Here is a 27861-nt window from a genome sequence, read left to right as displayed (position 1 = left end):
CTGTCTCCCAGGGTCTGTGCTTTAATGGCAGTGCCTTCGTCTTATACCTCTCTGCCGCTATTGTGGATGCGTCTTCTGTCTCCCCGGAGAGGGACAGTCACAACTTCAACAGCTGGGCAGCCTCGTCGGTGAGTGAGCACTTCATCCCCACGGTCTCCTCCTCCCTCCCCAAGGCCGGCTGAGGATCTGGGCGAGGAGGACAAAGTTAACCTGCAGGGAAAAGCATCACCTGCGGGAGGGACACCTTGGCAATGAACTTCCTGGTTTGAGCATCATGGGGCCTCCCGTTGGCCTGGAGCACAGAGAGGCTGAAAGAGTCCGCTCGAGTGAAAGCCAAATGCTAGAACAAAATAAGTGTTTGAGGGAGAAAAAAACATTTGAGGGATTCTAAGAATAATTCCGCCTACAGTGTCCGTGGGAGAGAGAGGCAGAAAATGAGCACACTAGGATTCTGTGTGTTGAAGTAGAAATGTTTGTTTATGCTCTAAGGATGCCTGGGAAGATAGACACCAGCAGAGGTTCCTTCCAGGGACTGTGATGGGCCATGAGGAGTGTGGGATGAGGGGCTTCTACTTTTTAATTTATGTGCTTCTGTACTGTTTGCATTTTTAAACCGTAAGTGTGTATTTTTCAGATTTAAAAAACTAATTTTAAAAGTTTCTCTGAGATGGGCCTTATAACATTCCATCCGCAGTAGAAGTGATGGGGGCGGGAGGCGGGCAGTTAGACAGGAAGACCAACAGTATGATGTTAAAGCTGGTGGGTGATCCATGGGTGTTTATCGTATTCTTGACCTATATTTCAAAATCTCTATTGAAGGGTAAAGAGCGTGGATCCACGTGAGATTAAAAGTCACAGGGCTCAAGTTAGCACACAGCACGAGTAGTCAGCTGGGCAGATGCAAACTAGTATGTATAGGATGGATAAACAACAAGGTCCTACTGTATAGCACTGGGAACTATATTCAATATCCTGCGATAAACCATCATGGAAAAGAACATGAAAAGGAACGTACATATATGTATAACTGAGTCACTTTGCTATACAGCAGAAATTAGCACAACATTGTAAATCAACTGGACGTCAATAACATTTTTTTAAAAATGAAGAATCAGGTGGAACTGGGCTGTGGTTGCCCCAGGAGAGGGCCCGGCGTTTTCCCAGCTCTGCACTCACACCCCCTGGGGGCCCCTGGCTTCCTTCCGCCCACTCAGCTTGTTTGTGTAAACTGAGCCTGTGACAATCTGAGGTTAAGCCTTGGTCTAAAATCACCGATACTAAATTAGAAATACACGGGCTTTTCTCAGATGCACACCACCATATTCACCCCCACGTGAACACCCTGGGCTTATTGGAGTAAGACTACAGGCTTTCCAGATAGGTTCCCAAAAAGAAAAACAGCCTAGCCTGAAATTGTTTCAGAAGGAAGGTAATTGAACCAATAAAGCAGTTTTAGATGAGAAAGCTTGGAGTCAAGGGATGCCATAAGTGCATTATTCAGTAGAGGTGAAATGATAACTTGTGCTAATTAGGATGTGCCCTAAACCCCCTTTCTATTATGCTTTGTTTTCTCCAGTTCTTCGCCTTCCTGGTCACCATCTGCTATGCTGGAAACACGTATTTCAGTTTTATAGCTTGGAGATCCAGGACCATACAGTGATTCGCCATTTTGAGAATTAAAAGGGAAAAAAAAAGGAAGCATCTCACTGTAAAAACAGCTGTAGGTATAATGTATATTTCCAGAGAATTGTATTTAGCTAATGTTTTTATATACTTAGTTAAATTTGCTCACAGTGGTTTGTTATAATTAAACTGGATACTTACTTGCAAAGTGCTGTAGCTTATAATGAATCTTAAATATCTTGTTGATGTCTTCATAGACCTTATTTTCTTAGGCAGTGTATTAGAAATAGATAAATTGCTAATATTAAGAATGCATCAAGTTTGTAAACCTAACTTTTAAAAATGCCAGATTCTTTTTTCATTAAATGTTTCACAATCCAGGGTAATGTGGCATCTGCCTCAAGAAAGGAGACCTATTGCTGAAGCCTGAGGCCGGGGGCTGGGGGGAATTCTTCATCCTCATGGGGTTGCCTAGGGTGATATTGCCAGGAGACACTGTCCACAGCCCCCAGGCCAGCGTGGTCGGAGAGACCCATCTCCTCAAGTCTGGGGATCGCCGGCGGCATGAGTCTCACATGCCAACTGGTTGGCACAGAAAGCATCTAATGAGACACTAGCCTTAGAACTTAGTAATGAGCTCGCCTTAAGTGGTGCTCTGAGCACAGTGGCTGATGTGCTGGTGGTATTTTTTTCTAATACAGATTAAAATAAGCTCATAACCATTAAAAGGATAAATACTTGCATGTACACCTTAAAAACCATCTTGCTGACCACAGAGACACAGGTACCATATTTGGTGGAACATATCGGACCAAAAGGCTCCAAATCTCCAAGCCCTAATATTTTGTAACATTGTTATTAGATATTATGAGACAGTGGGAAGAACCCCGTTCCGGAGGCAGATGTGCACTTAGAGGAAGTGTTTTTAGTCTAGGTGGTTCTTGCTGGAATGGCAGTGTATCTTGGGTGATTTTTCAAACTGCAAAACAAAAAACCACAGAAACTTTGGTATAGTTGATGGTAGGGAGAGGGTTCAGCCATGCACTCTGTGGACATGGCCCCGTGGCCTCCTCTCTTCTGCTCGTGTGGCAGTGCTGTTTTCTTTCTGTTGTGTGCTGTTTGCGTTGGTTTTCCTGTTCATCTAATTCCTTAGCCAAGCTCTGTTTCCCCCTATAAAGGAGAGTTGGGATTTCTTCAGTGTCTAATGACACCCACCCCAGACCTTTGAAAGGAACAATGAAGAATGTTCTTGGGTTGTGTGTCCAAAAAGGTAGGGGGGAGGGGACACCAAGAGGGAGAGGTGGGGTGGAGGGTGGGAGTGAGTGGGCGTGGGGAACACGAGAGGCCTCTTTGGGTCCCACATGTAGCCGTGAAGCTTCAGCTTCAGTGACGCAGACCTGCAGGTGACCGGGGCTGCGATCTTTCTGGAGCTGCGTTCCCAGTCATCACCCGGACAGCCTCTGACTCGCTGATTTTGCAAGAAGAGCTGAAATAACTAGTCAGGGTTTGTGTGTGCTGCCTCTCTGTCCATCTCTCCCTCTCACACTCCCAGAAGCATGTTCACCTTGCATGTACCTGGTGGATTTTTTTTTTAATTGAAATATAGTTGATTTACAATGTTGTGTTAGTTTCAGGTGTACAGCAAAGTGATTTAGTTATATATATTTATATACACATATATTCTTTTTTACATTCTCTTTCATTACCTGGTAGATTTTTAAAGTACTTTATATTGCAATCAAGTCTCCATGAGAGGCAGAAAAACTGTAACCTAAGAGGTCTCTGTTTCTGGAAACAGTCATAAAGAAAGAAGCCTGCTTTTATGTTTGTGTGTGTGTGTGTGTGTGTGTGTGTGTGTGTGAGAGTGTGATTTCTATAATCATGGACACATACATAGGAAGTAACTTCTGGAGTAAAAGGTTTCATAAGCCACTTTGAAATGTCTTCCAAATAAACCACAACCAGCTGTAGGCCTTTCCTGAACCCGTAGCGCCAAAGAGATCTATTTCAAGAGATCCGTGATTCATTTGCGTCCATGCGGAGGAGACTTGCTGTCATGTCTTTATATGTGGCTTTTCAAGAGCATGACCCTTTGTGTTGCCTTAAAAGTTTACCCCAAAAAACCACCAAAAAACATTTATTTTTGGCTGAAAGGAAATCATTTCTTCTTTTGAATACTGAGAGACTTTGTTCATGAATAATTTTTAAGTGTGGGTTTTTAGACAACAAAATGATTCTCTGTTATTCAGCTAAAGCTATAAGTTTTGAACTGGGTTTAATTTTTCTCTTGAGAAAGAAGGAAAAAGCAAAGCCACCTGCAACACAGCCAGCATAACAAGAAGAATAGGTTTCTGGGGTTGAAAAATGTTATTACAGGGATGGTATAGAGTGTGCTTACACTCTGCTGTCTGTGCTCACTGTCTGCATTCACCTCTCAGCCCTTCCAGAACCATCACGTTCTCTTTGATAGAGCCGGGTGGGTTTTAATTTGATGTATTTCCACACTCATGGCAAATCAATGAAATGCTTTAGGCATTTAATCTCTCTCCATTGCTATTTCCAACTCATAGCCCCAAAAGGTAAATATTTAGCCAATATTTTAAAACTGTAAGAAAATCTAGAGACAAGAATGTTCAGTGTCAGTTGCTTTTGTACATTTTTAAATTGCTCCCTTCATAGGAAAATCCCTTCAGGGTATCAGCACACAAAAGATTTTAAATACATAAAATATCTCTGCTTAGAGGACAGACATTTAAAAACACTAACTGAAGATGCAGCCCTGGGTAGAATATCAATTTAAAAGTCTGTATTTCTGTTCCCTAGACAATTATTAAATTGAAAAGAGAGATTTTTCACAGAAAAAAACAATCCAGGCATACAGGCAGACCTCGTTTTATTGCACTTCACCTTACTGCACTTCACAGATACTGTGTTTTATACAAATTGAGGGTTTGTGGCAACCCTATGTGGAGCAAGTCTATTGGTGCCATTTTTCCAGCAGCATTTTCTCGTGTCATGCCTCTGTGTCACATTTTGGTAATTCTCCCAATATTTCAAATTTCTCACGTTTCTTATGGTGATCTGTGATCAATGATCTTTGATGTTACTATTGCTCATTGTTTGGGGGCACCACAAGCCATGCCCCTATAAGATGACAAACTTAATCAGTAAATGTGTGTGTTCTGACTGCTCCACCAACCAGCTATTCCCCGTCTCTCTCCCTCTCCTCAGGCCTCCCTATTCCCTGAGACACAACAATATTGAAATTAGGCCAGTTAATAACCCTACAATGACCTCTGAGTGTTCAAGTGAAAGGAAGACTCACATGTCTCTCAGTTTAAATCAAAAGCTAGAAATGATTAAACTTAGTGAGGAAGGCATGTCAAAAGCCCAGACAGGCTGAAAGCTCAGCCTCTTGTGCCAAACAGCCAAGCTGTGAATGCAAAGGAAAAGTTCTTGGAGGAAATTAAAAGTGTTCCTTCAGCGAATACACGAATGATAAGAAAGCAAAACAGACTCACTGCTGATATGTAGAAAGTTTTAGGGGTCTGGATAAAAAGAAGATCAGACCAGCCTCAACATTCCCTTAAGCCAAAAAAAAAAAACCTAACCTAGAGCCAGGTCCTAAATCTCCTCAATTCTGTGATGGCTAAGGGAGATGAGGAAGGTGCAGAAGAGAAGTTTAAAGCTAGCAGAAGTTGGTTCATGAGGTTTAAAGAAAAGGGCCGTCTCCTTAACATAAAAGTGCAAGGTGAAGCAGCAAGTGCTGATGTAGAAGCTGCAGCAAGTTGTGCAGAAGATCAGATAATTCATGAAGGTGGCTACACTAAACAATAGATTTTCAGTGTAGACAAAACAGGCTTCTACTGGAAGAAGATGCCGTCTGGGACTTTCATAGCTAGAGAGGAGGAGTCAGTGTCTGGCTTCAAAGCTTCAAGGGACAGGCTGACTCTGTTGTTAGGGGCTAATGCAGCTGGTGATTTTAAGTTGAATCTAGTGCTCATTTACCATTCTGAAAATCCTAGGGACCTTAAAGGTTAGGCTAAGTCCACCCTGCCTGTGCTCTGTAAGTGGAACAGCAAAGCCTGGATGACAGCACATCTGTTGACAACATGGTTTACTGACTATTTTAAGCCCACTGTGAGACCTACTGCCCAGAAGAAGATTCCTTTCCAAATATTACTGCTCATTGACAAGGCACCAGATCACCCAAGAGCACTGATGGAGATGTACAATGAGATAATGTTGTCATGCCTGCTAACGCGACATCCATTCTGCAGCCCGTGGATAAAGGAGTCATTTCAGCTTATTATTTAAGAAATAACATTTTTCATAAGACTCTGACTGCCATAGGTAGTGATTACTCTGACGGATCTGACGGCAAAGTCAATTGAAAATCTTCTGGAAAGGATTGACTGTTCCAGATACCATTAAGAACATTCTTGATTTATGAGAAGAGGTAAAGAATATCAACATTGACAGGAGTTTGGAAGAAGTTGATTCCAGCCCTCAGACTTTAGTGGAGGAAGTCAGTGCAGATGTGGTGGAAATAGCAAGAGAACTAGAATTAAATGTGGAGCCTGAAGATGGGACTGAATTGCTGCATCTCCTGATAAAACTTGAACAGAAGAGAGTTTGCTTCTTATGGATGAGCAAAGACTGGTTTCTTGAGAAGGAATCTGCTCCTGGTGAAGATGCTGTGAAGCTTGTTGAAATGACAACCGAGGGTTCAGACTGTTCCATAAACTTAGTTGATAAAACAGTGGCAGGGTTTGAGAGGATTGACTCCAGTTTGGAAAGAAGATCTATGGGTCAGATGCTATCAAACGGCACTGCAGGCTGTAGAGAAGTCATTTGTGAAAGGTAGAGTCAATTGACGAAGCAGACTTCACTGTTGTCCTATTTTAAGAAACTGCCACAGATGCCCTGACCTTCAGCCACCGCCCTGATCAGCAGCCATCAACATCCAGGCAAGACCCTCCACCAGCAAAAAGATTAGGACTCCTGAAGGCTCAGGTGATGGTTAGCATTTTTTAGCAGTAAAATTTTTTTTTTTTTTAATTTTTTATTTATTTATTTTTGGCTGTGTTGGGTCTTCGTTTCTGTGCGAGGGCTTTCTCTAGTTGCGGAGAGCGGGGGCCACTCTTCATCGCGGTGCGCGGGCCTCTCACTGTCGCGGTCTCTCTTGTTGCGGAGCACGGGCTCCAGACGCGCAGGCTCAGTAGCTGTGGCTCACGGGCCCAGTGGCTCCGCGGCATGTGGGATCTTCCCAGACCAGGGCTCGAACCCGTGTCCCCTGCATTGGCAGGCGGACTCTCAACCGCTGCACCACCAGGGAAGCCCAACAGTAAAATATTTTTAAATCAAGTATGTACATTGTTTTTTAGACATAATGCTACTGCACACTTCATAGACTACAGTATAGTGTAAACAGAACTTTTCTATGCACCGGGAAACCAAAAAATTTTTGTGACTCGCATTATCGTGGTGGTCTGGGACCAGACCCGCCATATTTCCGAGGAAAGCCCATAGAAGCCTGGGGCAGACGTGTGCACACTTAACACTGAAAAAGGGCAACCTGAGAAGTATTTCCTAACTTGGCCTTACATAAATGTTCTGGCTACGTTCTTGCTGCCAGTTGTAAGCAGACAGCTGTAAAGGAAGGTGAGGTAACTGTTCCAGTGCTGATGACCTAGGATAATGGGGAAGATTAGAGTACGTGTTGTTACAAGTAAACTTAGTAAACTTAGGTGTTCGGTGTCTAAGAGGATCAGTTTTGGGGGAAGGTGCTTGGCAACCTAGAGGTGATGATTTTTCAGAAACTTAGGAAGGTGAGTGGCAAGAAAGTTGAAGAGACATTCCATTTGGAAAGTGTGTTTTGAGAAAACTTGTGTGTCAATGGCAGACTTTTTTCTAGAATATTCGGAATAACTCATCCAGGATGTAGCCGACCTTGTTGCTGCCTCAGCATCCCTTCTCCCCGCCTCTTGTTATCCGACTACCCTAGTTTTTATTGCACATCCATACCACCCACTTACACCCCAGCAACTTCGGGGAAAGCCAGCTCCACTGTGCTCTAGGAATGGCCTAAGCCAGTCCCACCTCAGCCACAGCGACTGGTTCAGGCAGGGGCACGTGACCAGGCTTGCTGGGGAGTTCTGAGAAAGGAGTTCTGAGGAAATGCGTAGGCAGGAAGTTGTTGGCACATACCTTGCGACCACAAGGAGAAGCCAGTCGCGGGATGAAGGTGACTGGAAGAGAGATGGAGGGGGAAAGAAACTTCTTTGTCATGACATCATTGAGCTTCCAGCTCCTCCAGCCTAGTGGATAGAGAACATCTGTACTGTGAGGAAAGGAACCAGGTGAAAACTACATAGGCTGTAGGGATGAAGTGGTACATTTCCAGAAATCTATTTCACTGTACATATGAAGAGCCTTAAAAATTATCCATTCCCTGAACTTGGGGATGTTTCTCTTAGGAGTCTAAGATTCATGCACAAAGATGCTAATCCTGGTCTTATGTATAATAGGGGGGAAAAAGAACTAAATTAGCCTAAAACCGTAACAGGAGGAGAATGATTCAATAATTAATTAAATTCATTGAAAGAGACTTTAGAAATGAATGCACTACAACCCAAGTTTATTCAGAGTCAGAATTGGTTAGCACCATCATTAATGATTTAACTTTGTATTTTTAACACATTTTTCAAGCTGTGCTTGAACTGTGGTTGCTAGATTGGTTATTAAAACGAAGATCAGTTGTTAAAGTGCTGTCTTCCTAAAAATATATAATGGAGAAAAATAAGTTGTACACACACACAGAAAATCAATGCTGCCACTAAAAACCCTTTGTGAGTAATTTTTAACAGGAAATGTTTGTGGTATAACTTGGTGTTTACAAAAGGCAGAGCAAACCAAACCGTAAAGGGTGGTGGGATCCTGGGGTGATTTCAGTTTTCTTTGTTTTTTCTGAATTTCCCCCAGTTTTCTACAATGAGCAGGAAATACCTTCATCATCAGGAAATAAATATTTTTAAATAAAAGACGAGAGAAGGCAGTGGTTTCAGCAGGTCAAAAAGAAAAAAAGGATCCTTATTATTTGTGGAAAAATTAACATCTTCAAGTTCTCTTATAAAGGTGGGCAGGTGACCAGAGCAATTGCATAAAAACTATTCAGGGGACTATGCCCATTCCTTGGTCTCCTTTTGAAGGGAAGTGTAGTCATCTTTGGTCATCATTTATTTTATTTATGAAAGATTTCATGGATAAAGAAGGAAAAAGAGCCTCCTCTCCTCTCCTCCCTCTCCCCTTCCTTCCCTCCCATCCTGATAACTTCGTAGGAATACTGATGCTGATAGAAAACGTTAGCACAAAAAGCTAATTATTCCTTACATTTGTATGTTGCTTTGTTACCTTTCTTAACATTTTCAGATTCATTTCTGTTTGAACCTCAAAAATGAGCACTATCAGCCCATTTCACAAACAGGAACACTGAGGTCCAGATAACTTCACTTGTGGGCAGACCAGCAACCAAATTCCCATCTCCTCATTCCAAATGTCAAGCAAATAAAACCAGGACCCTTATGCAGACTGTCCCACTGCTAAAGGAGTTAGGGGTCGTCCATTGCCCCACTCTTGCAAATGTACAGCCGCAAAGCATAGCAAGTCACAGCCAGTGGAGAGCATTCACAAAGCAGATGGTCTACAGGGAGCCTACCTACAGTCTACTTGAGAAGTCATGGCAACACACAGGAAATTATCAGAAAATGAGAGAAAATTGTCCAAGGCCAGCTTCACTGCTGACCCATCCAATGTCACCGTGCTCTCATCAACCACTGCCAGACATCAGTCTGCAATGTGACATCCACTGTAGGGTGGGCTTTCCAGAGACACATTGGGCGGGGGTGGGGGTAATTCGGGGACCACCTGTGTGAGTCAGTGCCAAATTCTCAAGTGTAGGCAGGAACCAAGTACAAACATCCTGAGCCGGGCAGCAAGCGTTAGCAATGTTTCGTGTCCCTCAGTTGTTTACAGACGTTTCTTGGGGGTATCGGAGGGACATGGTACAAGGCATGTAAGCTGGTCAAGGTTTATGAACAAAAAGGGCAGACCTGAACCAAGGGCAGCCCAGAGGTCTTTGCTTTGTTGTTTGCTTGCTTGTTTTTCGCTAGGTCCTGGCTCAGAATGCTGTTTGCCCGTCTGCCAGTGCCCCAACCTGCCAGACACAGCCGTCCTCCATCCCAGCCTATTTCAGGGTCCACTAACGTGTACCGAATGCCTGAACACGTGTAATCTCATTCACTCCTCACAGCAGCCCTGTGAGTAAGCAGCGCCGCCCCCTGCTTTGCAGATCTGGAGATTCCTGCTCCGAGGCACCTGGATTCCCAGCCAGGTCTTCTAACTCTGAATCCAGTGCTCTTTCCACGCTACCCTTTTCTTGAATCTCCAGATAGGTTTCCCCCCATTTTCAAGTAGAAGATTATTCCTTATGCACAACAAATAATGCAGAGTGAGCATTCATGTTCAGACTTAGTTTTAACTTAATAGACCAGTGAAATTGATGTGACCTGTTAGTCACATCTGATAGTAACGATTATCCTTGGGCTTCATGGCAATTAAGCATAAATGGTTCTTCCACTATCAAATTGAAAAGTAATAAAGATGCACCGTTGTGTTCCAGGCATTGTGATTGGTGCCATGGATGTCAGGATAAAGGCCCAGAAGAGCCTGCACACTGCTGAGGACTTGCTATGTGCCAGGCACTTTGCTGAGGACTTTCCAGGCCTTAATTTATCTAATCCTCATAGGAGTCATGGCAGGTGGTATTTTCCAAAGATGACTTGACAGTATCACCATGCAACTTCCTAATCAAATGATGGGAGCCCACCAGGGTCACCTTACCCTTACTGGGAAGTGGTGGGAAGTCAGGGAAGGCTTCCTGGAGGAGGAGGGGCCATCTCATCCACACAATGAAGGATAAAGAGCTGTTAACCAGCCGTCGGTGGAGAAAAGAGTTCAGACAAACACTCAGAGGCATGATATAGCAGAGGGCGTGACGTTCATTCAGGCTTGAGCATGGGGTCCAAAGGAGTGGAAGCTGCTAGATGTGGCTGGTGAGGTGGCAAGACAAGATGGCAAAGGTGGGTGGGCCCCCTCTTTTGGGTGCACCCAGCCCTGCACCCGCCAAAGCCCTTCCTCCCCAGGGGGCAGCCCTTCCCACCAAGAAGTCATCACCCCGTGTAGACACCTCTGTGTACTTGGCCGCAGGTCTGGTCTGTGGAGCCTCTTCTTGCACTCCCGACCAGCACGCAGCTCTTGTGCTGCCAAGCCTCTCGCTCGGGCTTTTAAGTGATCATGATAAAGTGATTAACACAGAGTGGCCACCACCAGTGATTATTTCCGATCTAAGCTGGGTGGCACGTGGGCCAACGGCAGTCCGAGAAACCCAGCCAAGGCTCAGCTCCAGTGGACTCCGGAAACGCCAGTGGTTCTCAAACTCCGGCATGCCTCTGAATCACGTGGGAGGTGGAGGGCCGACCTTGCCAAAACACAGATTGCTGAGCCTCACCCCCAGAGGTTCTGATTCAGCAGGTCTGGGGCGGATGAGGGGGGTGGGGCTAAGAATTTGCATTTCTCACCAGTTCCGGGGTGATGCTGGTGCTGCTGGTCTGGGGACCATACACTGAAAATCACTGATTTAGAAGATTGCTGGAGAATTGGATGAAGGCCCCTGGAAGGAGGGGAAATTATCCACTGCTGGGTTTTTCTGCTTCCCTGAAGCCTTCACTTCAACAAAGACCCCCTGTCATCTCCATGATGGGGTCCGAAGCCTTGGGAAAGTACAAAAGTGATGATGTAAATCTGTATGGAAAACGACATGCATCTGGAGCTGTCACACAGCGACTGCACGGCTATCACATTATCACAGCAGCCCCGAGATGCAATTATCTTTGTTCTATAGAGAACGAAATGGAAGGCACTGTGACTATTATCTAAACAGAAAACAGATATTAGAGGCAATGTTTTTTTGGTCATGAAGACTTTCAAATGTACACACAAGTAGAGAACATGGTATTACAATTCCTGAAATGCCTCAACTTTGGCAATGATGGCGCTCAACTTGAGTGGTCATCAGAATCACCTAGGAGACTTGTCAAAACAGATTGCATGAGTATCTCGACATTCTAGAATTATCAGGACTTTGCCACATTGACTGTCTTCTGATGACAGGACAGCACTGGCATCCAATGATGTCATGAGGTAGATTTTTTGTGTTATTTCGAAACATTTGGAGATATATCAAGTGTGGCCACAGGGACACTCTGCTCAGAGAGGACACTGATAACATTACATTTCTGTAGTCCTGCTTGCTCATTTTAAAAGTAACCCGGGGGCTTCCCTGGTGGCGCAGTGGTTGAGAATCTGCCTGCCAATGCAGGGCACAGGGGTTTGAGCCCTGGTCTGGGAAGATCCCACATGCCGCGAAGCAACTAGGCCCGTGAGCCACAACTACTGAGCCTGCGCGTCTGGAGCCTGTGCTCCGCAACAGGAGAGGCCGCGATGGTGAGAGGCCCGCGCACCGCGATGAGGAGTGGCCCCCGCTTGCCGCAACTAGAGAAAGCCCTCGCACAGAAACGAAGACCCAACACAGCAATAAATAAATAAAGAAAGAAAGAAAGAAAGAAAGAAAGAAAGAAACCCGGAAGGAGTGCAATGTAGCATCTCTAACTGTTTGACAGCGTCTACTAGAAGTAAACCTATGTTCACCTTGTGACCCAGCAAACCCACTCATTAAGTATTTTCCCGGGAGAAATGAGAGCTTCTGTCCACCAAAAAATCTCACCAGAATGTTCACCACAGCTTTATTGGGATTAATCTCGATGCATCTTGTTGAGTGAAAGAAGCCAGACACAAATGAAAATATTCTGTATTATTTCAAGTACATCAAGTCTGAGAAGAGGCAGAACGAATCTATAGTGACAGAAAGAGGGAAGGAGCACGAGGGAACTTTTTGGGGGGTATCGGCCCGGTATTTGTTGCTGTGGGCGGTGGTTGCACAGGTGTACATACACATACATAACAACGGAGCTGAACACGGAAGGTTTGGACATTTCAGTGTATGTGAGTTACACTTCAATCAAGTACCCTTAGCACATATCCGCAGCCGCACCCACACCAGATCCCAGGAGGCTGAGACCCAGCTGTGCCCGGGCCTCGCCCATCTCGGAAAGGCCACGGCCCAGTGCGTCCGTTTCCCCCCTCCCTCCAGCCCAACTTTCGCGCCTCCCCGAGGGCGGGGGCTGCCGCCACCTTTCCGGAGAGCTCAGGCCAGGCCCTCCCCTGCGCGTCCGGCGGAGGCTGGGTGGGCGTCCTCAGCGCGGGCCGGGGGCTCGGGCCCCGCCCCGGCGCCACGCCCCGCCCCGGCGCCACGCCCCCGCGGCCCCACCCAGCCTCTCTGCTTCTGGCCTTCGGCTTCGGCAGCTGGAGGCTGCCGGCCGGCGAGGGCCGCGCGATGTCGCACGGACCCGGGCTCGTCCGCACCACGTGCAGCAGCGGCAGCGCCCCGGGAGTCGGGGCCGGCGCGGGGCAGCTGGGCGCGAGCTCTTCGGAGGGGCTGCTAGACCCCGTCTACCCCCGCACCCACGGAGCGCTGCTGAAAGTGGCGCAGATGGTAAGAGAGGCCCGGGCGCGAGCCGGGGTCACACGGGGTGGCCGCGGAGGGGACGCGCCCGCGGCGGGAGCATCGCGCCCCGGGCGGGGGTCTCGCCGCCCAAGTCAAGTTGGAGGGGGCTTCCTCGGGCGAGTTGCGCGTGCAGCCCCCGCGCTGGAACTCGGCGCACCCATCCGGCCTGCTCGCGCCTCCCCAGCTCGGAGGTCCCAAGTTTTTCCAGCCACTCTGCGGAGCCTGCGAGCTGGTGACCGAAACCACGGCCAAAGTTCCTGTGTGTCTTCCTTCCTCTTCTCGGGCCGCGCCGCTTCGGACCCGGGCCGGGGGTGGAGAGCGGCCGGGCGGCAGCGCTCAGGCCACGGAAGCCGACCTTCTCCCGCCGCCTCTTTTCCCGGACTCCGCGCCGCAGGGCTTCCTGCTCGGGGCTCACCCTCGCCCGAGCGCGGGGTCCGAAGGCCAGGCGTTCACGGGGGTAGAAAGCCCTGGGACCCTTGGGGCAGCCGTCCCGGGCCCTGCCCCTCAAGTTCCAAGGGCGGGCCGGTTCTCGGGGCCGTTGGACGGCAGCGGTCAATGGGGAAGGCCTTTTGGGGAGCCGGTACTTATCTGGGGAGAGCGGGAGTCGCCGGAATGGGGCTCACTGTAGAGTGGGCAGGGCGAAGGCCTGGGCGCCGAGTGCCACCGGCGCTGCAGGGACCTCCAGCAGCGCAGACCTTGCCCGGCCTGTTATCCTGTTCCCCACTCTTCTCTGCCTTCCCATGTTTTTCTTCCTTACAATTTTAAAATTTCAACACCTTTCCCGTTTGTTCGGTATGTTTTGAAACTGGGCTGGGCTCTTTGTGACTCCACTCCTTGTCATGTTTGCAGCCAGAATGGTGAGGGGGAAGTGGTAGTTTTGAAAGGGAGGGTGAAGGAAGAGATGTGGGTTAGACGCAAGGTCACAGACCCAGAGGCAGGGCCTACCAAGGTGGGCCAGCCCCAGGCCTGGACACGGGGTGAGGGCTGCCCAGGCATCCACAGCTCTGTTACTCTGGGTGCTGAGCGTGTGTAGAGGGGGCTCTGGTTTCCTGCTTGGGCCAGACCTGAAGGGGAGAGGGACTTAGTTCCCTTTTCTCAAAGAAGAGCGTCTAGATGGACTAAAAATTAGGAAGTAGAGGCATTTTAGTTACTAACAAAAAAAAATCATGCTGAGCTGCGTTGGTTGTTTGTTTTTTTAATAGTTTATTTATTTTTATTTATTTATTTTTGGCTGTGTTGGGTCTTCATTGCTGCGCGTGGGCTTTCTCTAGTTGCGGCGAGCGGGGGGCCACCCCCCACCGCGGTGCGCGGGCCTCCCACTGCGGCGGCCTCCCCCGTTGCGGAGCACAGGCTCCAGGCACGCGGGCTTCAGTAGTTGTGGCACGCAGGCTCAGTAGTTGTGGCACGCAGGCTCAGTAGTTGTGGCTCGCGGGCTCTAGAGCACAGGCTCAGTAGTTGTGGTGCACAAGCCCAGCCGCTCCGCGGCATGCGGGATCCTCTCGGACCAGGGCCCGAACCCGTGTCCCCCGCATTGGCAGGCGGACTCCTCACCACTGTGCCACCAGGGAAGCCCGCTGCTTTGGTTTTGAGCAAGGTGACATTTGAGTTGAATCTTGAGACATGAATGTGGGTGTGTCGGGCTGGGCATGCCCCATTGGCCTCTCCACGTCCTAATTCAGTGTGCTTAAGTCAGAGCTGGGTGATGCTGGGGTGGTGGAAAGGAAGGAGATAGGGGGAGACATGGGCCAGTGTTGGGCAGTTCTTCCCCTTCCCACCCTGACATGTAGAAAGAGGCTTCTCTCACTTCTTGAGCATTTGCTCTCTTCTTACCTCTGTGCAAGCGAGGCGTGGGGAGTACAGCCGTTAACAAGATAGATCCTTTCGGCAGTGACTGGGACGTTTGCAGAACCATAATAGGGAAGGAGAATCAGAGTGTAGTTTCATAAGCAGTAAAGATGGAAATGTAAGTGTCTTCCAGAAGATTCCTTGATTTTATTTTTATCTTTTGGCTGCACCACGGGGCTTGTGGGATCTTAGTTCCTCGACCAGGTATTGAATCCAGGCCCTTGCAGTGAGAGCACAGAGTCCTAACCACTGGACCGCCAGGGAATTCCCAGAAGGTTCCTTTATTTACTCAGTAAATATTGAGCACCTACTGTATGCTAGAGCAGTGTGGAAAGCAGAGTAAACCAGACAGGTCAGCTCCTGTTCTCTTTATAATGTAATAGGGAAAGTATTAGTCAAATGATTTTAAATATAAAATTATAAACTGGGACAAAAGCTATGAAAGAGAGGTCCTCAGTGTCATAGAGAATTAACTAGGGGGTCTGCCCTGTCTGGGAGGTAAGGATGGGCTTCTTTGAGGAAGGAATATTTGAAGGATGAGGGAACAGTGTTACCAAAAGAAGGAAGAGCACAGACAGTGGCTCTGAGACTGGAGGAAGAAGTAGTGATAATGGTTGGAGGGTAGGAACAAGGCTGGGAGTGATGTGGATGAGTCTGGAGAAATATGCCAAGACTAGACCATCTAGGGTCTGCCAGATAGTGCTGAGGATATGGTCCTTATTCTAAGACTATCCCAGAAGTCATCATGTCGATAATCAACCCACCATTGAAGTGATGGTTCTCAACCTGGGGCTGTACAGCCCCCTAGGGGTCATTTTGGAACTTTGTGGAAGCTTTTTTTGGTTGTCACAGAGATGAGGATCATATGCAGGATGCATTTTATTCATTTCAGTACAGTAATGAAGGCACTGCAAGTACTTACTATTCTAAAGAAGTGAATTGTCCGAAATATGATTGAAGGAGCCTAAGTGGGTGTGTGAGTCGGGGGAGAGTGCCTGAGTTTTCTGGCCAGAGAGAGCATCCTAAAGACTTTCTAGGAGGTCGGAGCAAGTATGGGCTTCCCTTGGACATTCACAGCCGAGATTCCAGATGGAGTTAGACTTTGGGGGATCGCAGCCTCCGATATAACCGTGAATAGACCTGTGAGTGGAGAATGAGCCAGCATAGCCCAGAATGGCCCACCCCTCCGTGTTCTGTTTCAGATCATTTGGTTCCCAAATGCAACCTGCACCCCCATGCCCTGTTTCCTGGAAGCTGCAGAGTTAAGGGCAGCAAAGAACCTCACTGTCAAGAGTCTTTGACCCCAACCCAATCCCGATGCAAGAACAAGAAACTGCTGTCCATCAATGGTCAAACAAATAAAAATAATAAGACATAAGTTATGGGCTTTATTCCCAATAACAGAAGTAATACTTGTTCATTGTAGAAACTTTGAGAAACACAGGGAAGAAACTAGAGTCTTCCCCCAAGTCTCCCCCAAGATTGATATTTAAAGTAAGATTTTCTACTGTTTCATAGGAGAGATATAATTTGTGGTTGTTGGTTTTGTTTTGGTTTTACAAAAGAAGGATGATACTCTACAGTTTGTAAAATGCTTTTTTTGCTTAATATGTGATGAATGATTTCTCATGTCACTTAAGGTTTGTCTGCAATTAGGTTTTCAACAGTGTTTTTATAGCCAGTCACGAATGTCCCTTTGTCTGTGTGACCAGCCCCCTCCCCCTTTTTGTGGCTCAAGGAGCTTCCAGTTCTGCCCATTCACGAACAAGACAGTGATGAACTCCCCTGTAGAGAAGTTTTGGTGTGCAAAGCCATAAATACTTCCCAGGGATAAATGGCCCTCACCTTTCACAGAGAGGAATGGAGCGCCTCTTGCCCTGCTGAGCATGCTGGCATTAAATAACTGTCTAGACTTGTTAACATCTAGAAATTAATGGTTGTCCCTTTATCATCCAGAAATTTCAAGGAGCCAAGTGTGATAGTAGTAATATTTTAAGTCATAGTAGTATTTTTGGTGTCTGATGGTTTGGAAAAGGAACAGTGACATGGATGGACTGGGAAATTTTGTAATGCTTTTATTTTATTTTTTTAGAGCTTAATAAGAAAAGATTTATTTCTTCATAGTTTATATCAGTCATTGGTTGCTGGTGTGAAAATACATCTTTTTCACAAGTCACACGGTGCAGGGCTGATGGAGTCACCACCGTGACTTTGGGACACCCTCTATGACACATGCCTTCTTCAATTGAAATCAAAGAAGGTAATAAGCACATAAGGATCTTACAGGTTCTCTTTTATTCTTTGGCTCAAAGGTGATACCATTGGTCAGAAGCAGCCACATGTCCTTTCCAAAAACAAGGGGTCTTGGAGAAATCATCTTCTGTATGTCCAGAATGAAATGAGAACTGTATAACGTCTACTGCAGTCTTTCTTTTTATCAGATACTTTTAAAGGCACTTGTATTTAAGCTATGGCAACAGCCGCGTACATTGGAAGGATGATAGTACCACGCGGGTATGAGGCATTATTTATTCAGGCTGCAGAGCATGTGGATTTCCTAACTACTGGCAAGAATTCCCCTCCAGGGCACCCCAAATAACTGCTTGTCCCCCCCACCCCCGATTGGGAACCACTGGCCAGAGAAGATGGTCCTGATGCAAACAGCAGCTGAAGGGTCCATGAGGCTGGGGGACCAGGGTGGGGATGGGGCTGGTGCATTGCCCCGCATGAGTCTGGACAGAGTTGCACAGGGTTTCTGGCATTACAGTGGGTCCTGGAGACCCTCCGGGACATTCCGAGGCCTCCCTGTGTGGGTCAGTGCATTGATTTCAGTTCTGTACCAGGGAAGGCCTTCTCTCTGCTCCCTTCCTCCCATCCCTCATCCCCCACTCTCAGTGCTGGTGCTTCCTGCCCGGGCCCCTGGCTGTCCATCTGTTTCCTCCCCCTGCCATCTGCCTGAGGTGCTGCCCCAGGCCTGCTGCCTGGGAGCCTCCCTCTGACCCGCCGCCTGCCACATGCTCTCCTTCTTTGTCACCAGTTTGGCTCAGCAGTTCCTTTGCCCACTGCTCACTCCCGGGCATTCCTCTCTGGGGTCCTTAGCAACTCCTGGCATCCGTGGCCTGGCTCAGGGCCTGGTACTGGCGGCTGGTCCTCCAGCCCCGGGTCTCCCTGAGAGATGAGGGCTCGCAAGGAGAACGGGGCCTCTCCCCAGCGCAGCCCTGTCCTGCTCCCTGGCGGAAATCAGCACCGAGAAGCTTCTCAGCGTCCTGCTGAGAAAGCCTTTCACCTGCTTTGTGTTTTACTTCGCAGCGGCAGTGACAAGGCTCTTCCTTTCCCTTGAGCAGCCTTTTACTTTAGATAAATAGAAGGATAGATTGATTGATAGAGAAAGAGAAATTGTCTATAAAATGGTTGCCACACATTACTCACGGAAGGGGTTGCTGTGAAATTTAAGAGTAAAGAGGGTGTCATTTTCTTTTTTTAGAGATGGAGAAAGTGAAGGGAATTCAGAAGGGAATGAGAAGGAGCGGGGAGAAATTAAAGGCTTTCGGGTACAGAGTAAATTGGACCTTCTGGAAGGCAGAGGGAGTGATTAAATATAGCATGACCCTCCATATCTCTTTGCTCACTTCTTCCTCTTAGGTTTTCTTTATTCCCCTAAGGAGGTGGCAACCATGCTAATATTGTTTATAAAGAAATCTTTTTTAAACTTTTCCTCTCAAATGATGAAAGTCATACTTAACTAATTATAATAATAGCATCTATCACACATTGAGTTCCTGTTAGGTGACAGCCACTGGGCTAGGTGTTTTACATGTGTGACCTCATTTAATCCTCATGATAGGTAGGTCCTATCATTATCTGCACCTTACAGATGAGGAAACACAGAGAAATTAGGTAACTTGCCCAAAGTCACAAAGCCATAAATAGTGAAGCAGTTTGAGTCCAGATCTTGAGCTCATAAAAGGACAATTTGGGGTTATTTTTTTTCATTATCATATGCCATGAGAATTTTTCCATGTCATTAAACCTTATTTGAAAAGGATGCTGTGATAACTACACGTGGTAGTTGGTTGGACCATAACTTATCCATTTGGCTCCTCATTGGTGGGCAGACGGTAGCAGAGCTAAAAGGAGGTGCTCTGAGATGTGACAGCAGGTACTAATGACAGTTTCACCTTTTGCCAGAGATGAACTCAGCCAGAGTGGGGAAAACCCCTCACTGGGGTATAGGCCAGACAGTGTGTGTCGTATTTTATAAAGCGTTTCACATGTTACTGTCTGGGCTGCTGGAAGGCTTAAGAGGAAACCATTAGTATCATCTTTGTGTTTAAGTCCTAAGTTCCTCCTGAGAGGAGAACTAAGGTTCGGGTGTCTGCTTTATTATGTCAGGCAATTTTACATGCAGTTCCCCTTTGTTTAACCCTTAATGACTCTGTTATTTATTTTCCCCTTCTGTTGGTTGAATGAAGGCTGAGAGGTTTTGTAACTTGCCCAAGTTTCAAAAATTCCATTAAATTCTGGAGCCAGCATTTGAGCCTAGGTGTGGCCAAGGCCCAACCCTTCCCCGCCATGGTGTGCTGTCTGTCTGTCTGTGTATGGCAGACAGGTTCCCAGGCTAGCCCACTGTGGCAGACACACCCTAGGGGGACCCCCAATGAGTCACAACCTTATGTAATTCCATCCTCTTGAGTGTGGGCAAGACCTATGACTTGTTCTAACCAATAAGAAATAGCAAAGATGATGGGATGTCATTCCCATGGTTATGTCATATGCCAAGGTGAAGGGATGCTGCAGATGTAATTAAGGTTCTAAATCAGATGATTCTGAGTTGATCAAAAGGACATTATCTCCAGGTAGGCCTGATCTAATCAGGCGACAGCTCTCAAAAGAGGTACAGTTAAGTCCCCCACATATGAACGAATTCCGTTCCAAGGGTGCGTTCGTAAAGTCCAGTTTGTTCGTAAGTCCAACAAAGTTAGCCTAGGTACCCAACTGACACAGTCGGCTATATAGTACTGTACTGTAATAGGTTTATAATACTTTTCACACAAATAATACATAAAAAACAAACAAACACAAAAAATAAAGAAAACATTTTTAATCTTACAGTCGAGTACCTTGAAAAGTACAGTAGTACAGTACAACAGCTGGCATACAGGGGCTGGCATCGAGTGAACAGGCAAGAAGAGTTACTGACTGGAGGAGGGAGAGGAGGGGGGAGATGGTAGAGCTGAAGGATCATCAGCAATGGGAGACGGAGGGCAAGCTGCAATTTCACTCACGCCTGACATTGATGGCACAGGTTTGGTTCCTTGCTGGATTCAATTCTATCTACCCTCTTGAAAAATGATCCAGTGATAGTAGTAGCTATCATTGGGTAGTAGCTCCTTTTTTCTCGTCATAGATGACACGGTAGCACTGGATTGCGTTTTTTTTTTTTTTTTTTTTAATTTATTTATTTATTTATTTATTTTTGGCTGCGTTGGGTCTTCGTTTCTGTGCGAGGGCTTTCTCTAGTTGCGGCGAGTGGGGGCCACTCTTCATCGCGGTGCGCGGGCCTCTCACTATCATGGCCTCTCTTGTTGCGGAGCACAGGCTCCAGACGCGCAGGCTCAGTAGTTGTGGCACACGGGCTTAGTTGCTCCGCGGCATGTGGGATCTTCCCAGACCAGGGCTCGAACCCATGTCCCCTGCACTGGCAGGCAGATTCTCAACCACTGCGCCACCAGGGAAGCCCCTGGATTGCGTTTTGAATGGCTGCTGCAACCTTTATGTACCATTCTATGTTCAGGTCCTGTGCTTCAAAAACTAACAGTGCCTCCTCAAATAAAGAAAATCCCCTTGCCATTTCCTGCGTCGTGAATCTCTGTGGATATCCTGGGCTTGAATTAAAGATACTGTACTACTGTACTCTATACAGTACTGTAAAGTACACAAAAGCACAACCACTTGTAGAGGATGCACGCACGTGACAGTGTACGCCAGACATGTGAACTAACTTATGTGATCGGACTTGCGAACGCACGTTCGCATCTTTGAAAGTTCGCAACTTGAAGGTTCGTACGTAGGGGACCTGCTGTACTGGGTTCTTCCCAAAGGAGAGATGCTCCTGCTGGCCCTGGAGAAGTAAACTGCCTTGCTGGGAGAGGGCCTGGCAGAGGACCACGTGGCGAGCATCTATAGGTTCTGTCTAGAAGCTGAGAGCAACCCTCTGCTGACAGCCAGCCAGGAAACAGGGACCTCATTCCTATAGCTGCAGTAGCATATGAGCTTGGGTGAGGACCCCAAGCCTCAGACGAAACCCCTGTCCGGCCACCGCCTACACTGCAGCCTTGAGCAGAAGTCTCTTGTCAGGGCTTCTGACTGGTGGGAACTGTGAGATGATAAATGAATATTGTTTTAAGCTACCAACTTGGGGTAATTTGCTATGCAGCAGTAGACATCTCACACACCCACAGAAGCCCGGGCCTCTTGCATCAAATCTGGTGCTCTCACGGCTGCTCCTTAGCAAGAAAACATGGGGCAACAGCCGTGCAGGAGACAAGAGGTACAGTGGCCATTTTTACAGTAACAGTTATACAAATTTTTATCTGGGCTGTGGTCACATGTCACTGAATTCCTGTGGAGTAAATCTGTTGGTTGAGTTCTTGCTCTTGGCATTGTGCTGAATGCTTTAAATGCAAGAACTCACTCGTCGTTACAACATCCCTAAGAGGTGTCAGTATTTCCACTTTACAGATGAGGAAACCGTGTGGGGAATTTAAATACCTTCTGTGCAGCTACTAGACATGTAAGAATGGCCCCCATCGCCCAGTAGTCCCACTGTCCTCCAGGGTCACTTCCCAGAGCCATTCTAAAAAATAAAAATCCTGATGCAAACAGTAATTATGGTTGTACAATTGTTAAAATTGTATTTGGTTTTTTTGAACAGATAACATTCACATGATCAAGATTTTAAAAGTTCAAAAAGTCCTCCAATTCTCGCTTTCCCTTCCTGGAGGCTACCAGTGATACTGGTTTCTTGTATATCCTTCAGGAGTTATTTTATGTTTCGATGTGTGTGTGTGTGTGTGCGTGTTTGTCCATCTTCTTTCCATCTTGGGGATAATTCCGTATGTGTTCAGTGTATTCTCATTCTCCTCATTTTCCTTAACAGCTGCATTGTGTTCCAGAGAGTAGATTTACCATAATTTATTTAACCAGTCCCCTCTCAACAGGCATTTAGGTTATTTCCCATCTTTTGTTACGTCATAGTGCTGTTGTAGATACCCTTGTACATATCATAGTTCTGTGTGCGTACCAGGTAATCAGAAGGAGAAACTCCTAAAAGTAGAATTCCTGGACCAAATGTTGCCTGCTCTTGGAAATTTTTTCATCTGTCCTGTAATTTAGATTCTCACACATCTCCTGTGATCTTCTCCCAGACGGTTTCAGGGGTCTTCCACATTCATTGCCATTGAGAGACTCTACTTCGTGGTCAGGGTTCAGAGTTCCACTGCTCTAGACTCCCACTTAACTTTATTTAAGATGTTAAGAACCAGAAGAGTCTAGGGAACAAGAAGACCTGCGTGACCAGCATTTTTCTTAGAATTTCCCAACATCCATCACAGGGAGTGTTGAAGTCAGCTTCCCTAAAGGCAGAGCTAGAGATGGGGATTCTTGTGCAACTGGTTCTTGAGTGAGGGCAGCAGTCAGGGGCAAGAGGAGGACTAGACAGATGGGTTTGAGAAGTCTCGCCTCAGCCTGATCTTGCGGGGAGCTCTGGAGAGTGAGGTGCACCCCAGAGATGCTCCTCTAGCCGTTAGCGAGCCATAATCTTTTGGCTGGTGGAGGGTCTGGCCTTGGTGTTTGATGGCTGCTGACTGATCAGGGTGGTGGATGCTGAAGATCGGGGCTGCTGTGGCAATTTCTTAAAATAGGACAACTGAAGTTTGCCGCATAGATTGACTCTTCCTTTCACAGATGATTTCTCTGTGGCCTGCAGTGCTGTTTGATAGCATTTGACCCAGTGGAGAACTTCTTTCAAAATTGGAGTCAGTCCTCTCAAACCCTGCTGCTGCCTTATCAACCAAGTGTTTGTAATATTCTAAATCCTCTGTTGTCATTTCAGCACGCGTTATAGCATCTTCACCAGGAGCAGATTCCATCTTAAGAAACCACTTTTTTGCTCATCCGTAAGAAATGTCCTCTGTTCTGTTCTAGTTTTATCAGGAGATGCAGCAATTCAGTCCCATCTTCAGGCTTCACGTCTAATTCTAGTTCTCTTGCTGTTTCCACCACATCTGCAGTGACTTCCTCCACTGAAGTCTTGAACCCCTCAAGGTCATCCATGAGGGCTGGAATCAACTTCTTTCAAACTCCTGTTAATGTTGCTATTTTTTTTTTTTTTAATGTTGCTATTTTGACCTCCTCCCATGAATCATGAATGTTCTTCATGGCAGCTAGAATGGTGAATCCTTTCCAGAGGTTTTCAGTTGACTTTGCCCAGATCCATCAGAGGAATTCCTATCTATGGCAGCTATATAATCTTAACAAAATGTATTTCGTAAATAGTAAGACTTGAAAGTCAAAATGACTCCTTGATCCATGGGCTGCAGAATGTTGTGTTAGCAGGCTTAAAAACAACATTCACTTTGTACATCTCCGTCAGAGATGTTGGGCGACCACGTGCCTTGTCAACGAGTGGTCATATTTTGAAAGGAATCTTTTTTTCTGAGCAATAGGTCTTACCAGTGGGCTTAACGTGTTCAGTAAACCATGTTGTGAACAGATGTGCTGTCATCCAGGCTTTGTTGTTCCATTTAGAGAGCATAGGCAGGGTAGATTTAGCGTAGTTCTTAAGGGCCCAGGATTTTCAGAATAAGTGAGTATTGGCTTCAATTTAATGTTGCAATAGCCCCAAACAAGAAAATCAGCCTGTCCTTTGAGGCTTTGAAGCCAGGCATTGACTTCTCTCTAGCTATGAAAGTCCTGGATAGCATCTTCTTCCAATAGAAGGTTGTTTTGTCTACATGGAAAATCTGTGGTTTAGCGTAGCCACCTTCGTGAATTATCTTAGTTAGATCTTCTAGATAACTTGCTGCAGCTTCTGCATCAGTACTTGCTGCTTCACTTTGCACTTTGATGTTATGGAGACACTTCTTTCCTTAAACCTCATGAACCAACCTCTGCTCGTTTCAGACTTTTCTTCTGCATCTTCCTCATCTCACTCAGCCTTCATAGAATTGAAGAGAGTTAGGACCTGGATCTGGATTAGATTTTGACTTAAGGGAATGTTGTGGCTGGTTGGATCTTCTAACCAGGCCCCTAAAACTTTCTGTATATCAGCATTAAGTCTGTTTTGCTTTCTTATTTTTCGTGTATTCGCTGGAGGAGCACTTTTAATTTCCTCCAAGAACTTTTCCTTTGCATTCACAGCTTGGCTGTTTGGCCCAAGAGGCCGAGCTTTCAGCCTGTTTGGGCTTTTGACATGCCTTTTTCACTAAGTTTAATCATTTCTAGCTTTTGATTTAAACTGAGAGATATATGACTCTTCATTTCACTTGAACACTTAGAGGTCGTTGTAGGGTTATTAATTGGCCTAATTTCAATATTGTTGTGTCTCAGAGAATAGGGACACTAGAGAAGAGGGAGAGAGATGGGGAACAGCTGGTCAGTGGAGCAGTCAGAACACACACAACAGGGACTTCCCTGGTGGTCCAGTGGTTAAGACTCCATGTTTCCGCTGCAGGGGGCGTGGGGTCGATCCTGGTCGGGAAACTAAAATCCCACATGCTGTGGGGTGCAGCCAAAAAAAAACCCAACAAACAAACAAACAAAACCCCACAACACCTACTGGTTAAGCTCACCATCTTTTTTTTTTTTTTTTTTTTGTATTTATCTCTTTTTGCGTTGGGTCTTCGTTACTGCGTGCGGGCTTTCTCTAGTTGTGGCGAGAGGGGGCTACTCTTCGTTGCCGTGCGCAGGCTTCTCATTGCGGCGGCTTCTCTTGTTGCAGAGCACGGGCTCTAGGTTAACAGGCTTCGGTAGTTGTGGCACACGGGCTCAGTAGTTGTGGCGCACGGGCTCCGTTGCTCCGCAGCATGTGGGATCTTCCCGGACAGGGGCTTGAATCCGTGTCCCCTGCATTGGCAGGCGGATTCTTAACCACTGCGCCACCAGGGAAGTCCCAAGCTCACCGTCTTTCATGGGTGTGGTTTGTGGTGCCCCCGAAAGAATTACAATAGTAACATCACGGATCACTATAACAAATATAATAATAATGAAAAAGTTTGAAATACTGCAAGGATAACCAAAGTGTGACACAGACATGACGTGAGCAAATGCTGTTGGAAAACAGGCACCAATAGATACTCCAGGAGATCAGTGACACCAGTGCTATTGTAAAAAATGCAATAAAGCAAAATGCAATAAAACAAGATATGCCTATATTTAGCGCTGTGATCACCATTTCAACATATAATTGTCTTAGTGTCATTTAGAGATAAAGTATTGATTTCCAGATGTAGTGGGTCATCTGGTCCCCCTCCCCTCAAATTTATATCCCCGTCCTAAACCCAGGGACCTGTGAATGTTACCTTATTTGGAACAAGGGTCTTTCCAGACTTAATCATGTTAAGGGTCTTTAAATGATTATCTAGATTTTCTGGGTGGGCCCTACATCCCACAACAAGTGTTTTTTATAAGAGACTCAACAGCAGGGTTGTGGGGAAGGCGATGGTGATGTGAAGATGGGGCAGAGCTTGAGTGATGCAGCCATGAGCCAGGATGGCCAGAGCAGCCATGGAAGCTGGCAGAAGTAAGGAGCACACCCTCCTGAAGTGTCCAGAGAGAGCTCAGCCCCGCCAACTCCTTGACTGCAGCCCAGTGATATTGATTTTGGACTTCCGGTCTCCAGAACTGTGAAAGAATAAATTTCTGTTGTTCTAAGCCACCAATTTTGTGGTAACTTGTAACAGCAGCCACAGGACACTAATACAACCAATTAAAGACTGTCCATTGTGGGCAGACTTTTCACAGTTTGTCCTTTTAATTGATTAATTTATTTATTTTTAATATTTATTTATTTGGCTGTGCCGGGTCTTAGTTACAGCACGCAGGATCTTTAGTTGCAGCATGCATGTGGGATCTAGTTCCCCGACCAGGGATCGAACCCAGGCCCCCTGCATTGGGAGCGTGGAGCCTTAGCCGCTGAACCACCAGGGAAGTCCCTAGTTTGTCCTTTTAGAAGCGCTTTGCTTATTTCCAGGCATGCAGTTTTGGAGAGGTGATGGCCACCCTCCGCCACTCTGGCTGGCATTACGCCTCCATCTTCTTTATTTTAGCACAATTTTTTCCTTAATAGGTTCTTCAGAGAGAGAAGCGGTCCTTGAATTTTTGCTGAGAAAAGCAGAACCATAAAGACAGAGCAAACTTGAAGAGAGCATCAGAGTCATTCTCAGATGGCAGGGTGGAGGCAAAAGATGAAAAGTGGGTTCCAGACATGTGCTGTCTGGCCTTCCACAGACAGTAAATGAAGTGTCCCCAATTCCCCCAAACTGTTAGAATGCCAAATAAATTTTACCGCATTCTAGTAGAATCTTTACAGGTAAGAGACTGCAGCTCAAATACGTCTTAAAATGGTCGAGTGAACCCTGCTTAATTTACTGCTTGTGAAATAGTTCCTGTTTTAAATGTTTGTAGAAGTGCCCAATGATTTGTCTCTAAACTATATATACTTTTATAACTTTTTATTTATAAATAATTACAGATATACAGAAACTTTGCAGGAACAGCACAAAGAACTCCCCACATACCCTTCCCTCAGGTTCTCCGGTTGTTAACATTTTGCCACATTTGTTTAATCATTTTTTATTTATATACATGTTATTTTTTTTCTCTGGACCGTTTGAGAGTAGGTTGCAGACATGATGCCCTTTTGTCCCCAGTGCTTCAGTGAGCATTTCCTAAGGACCTTCTCTTACAAACTGCAGTTATGGCTCCCTCCATCAGGAGATCAGTGACACCAGTGCTGTCGTGTCTAATCTATCAGCCTTATTCGGATTTCACCAGTTGACCCACTAACGTCCTTTTTCTGGTCTAGTGTTGCCTTCAGTGGTTGTGTCTCTGTAATCTCTTCAACCTGGAACGGTCTCTCTTATTTTTCGGGACTTTGACATTTGTGAAGAGTCCAGGACAGAGCAGCCCCATCATTGGATATTGAAGTTGGTTCGGAGGGACCCTCTGATTCTCCGTGTTTTGTGGCTACAACAGAGGCAAAAGAGAAAGAAAGGAAAGAAAAGTGTTTGGATCATGGTGACTTATCTCCCTTTTAGTGCTTTTGTTTTCACAAAAGTCCCTTTTGCAGACTTCCTATCTGGGGGTAATAGTTCATGTTGAGCTTAACTGCATGTCCTGTTAATAAAAAGAAAAAGCAAAAATGGCTTAACTCAAAGGTAACATCCTTAGGGGACTTCCCTGGTGGTCTAGTGGTTAAGACTCCGCGCTTCCACTGCAGGGGGCACAGGTTCAATCCCTGGTCGGGGAACTAAGATCCTGCATGCCTCATGGCTCGGCCAAAACGAAAAAAAAGGGTAATATCCTTGGGACAATGGCTAAAATTGCTTGGGGGATTCCTCACAACAGCCTCTATCATTTAGTTACTATTATTTTCCTTTCTTTTTTTTTTTTTTTGCCATGCACCCGAGTTCACAGTCGTTTATGCCATC

General features: G+C 46.3%; 2 protein-coding genes across 2 annotated transcripts in view; both read left to right on the top strand.

The window, feature by feature from the left end:
• Positions 1-1856, top strand: part of CMTM8 (CKLF like MARVEL transmembrane domain containing 8) — an 87274-nt gene extending 85418 nt beyond the window's left edge. The window contains exons 3-4 of the mRNA XM_068558365.1: positions 12-128; positions 1577-1856. Of these exons, the coding sequence (XP_068414466.1) occupies positions 12-128; positions 1577-1660 (201 nt within the window). The 3' untranslated portion in view covers positions 1661-1856. The remainder of the gene's footprint in view (positions 1-11; positions 129-1576) is intronic.
• An 11176-nt stretch (positions 1857-13032) lies between these two features.
• CMTM7 (CKLF like MARVEL transmembrane domain containing 7) overlaps positions 13033-27861 on the top strand; it is a 42705-nt gene continuing 27876 nt past the window's right edge. Inside the window, exon 1 of the mRNA XM_068558930.1 lies at positions 13033-13294. Within this exon, the coding sequence (XP_068415031.1) occupies positions 13136-13294 (159 nt within the window). The 5' untranslated portion in view covers positions 13033-13135. The remainder of the gene's footprint in view (positions 13295-27861) is intronic.

This window comes from Eschrichtius robustus, chromosome 12 (assembly GCF_028021215.1).
Source record: "Eschrichtius robustus isolate mEscRob2 chromosome 12, mEscRob2.pri, whole genome shotgun sequence".
NCBI lineage: Eukaryota > Metazoa > Chordata > Mammalia > Artiodactyla > Eschrichtiidae > Eschrichtius > Eschrichtius robustus.
The sequence above is the reverse complement of the archived record's forward strand: the minus strand, read 5'-3'. Positions and strand labels throughout refer to the sequence as shown.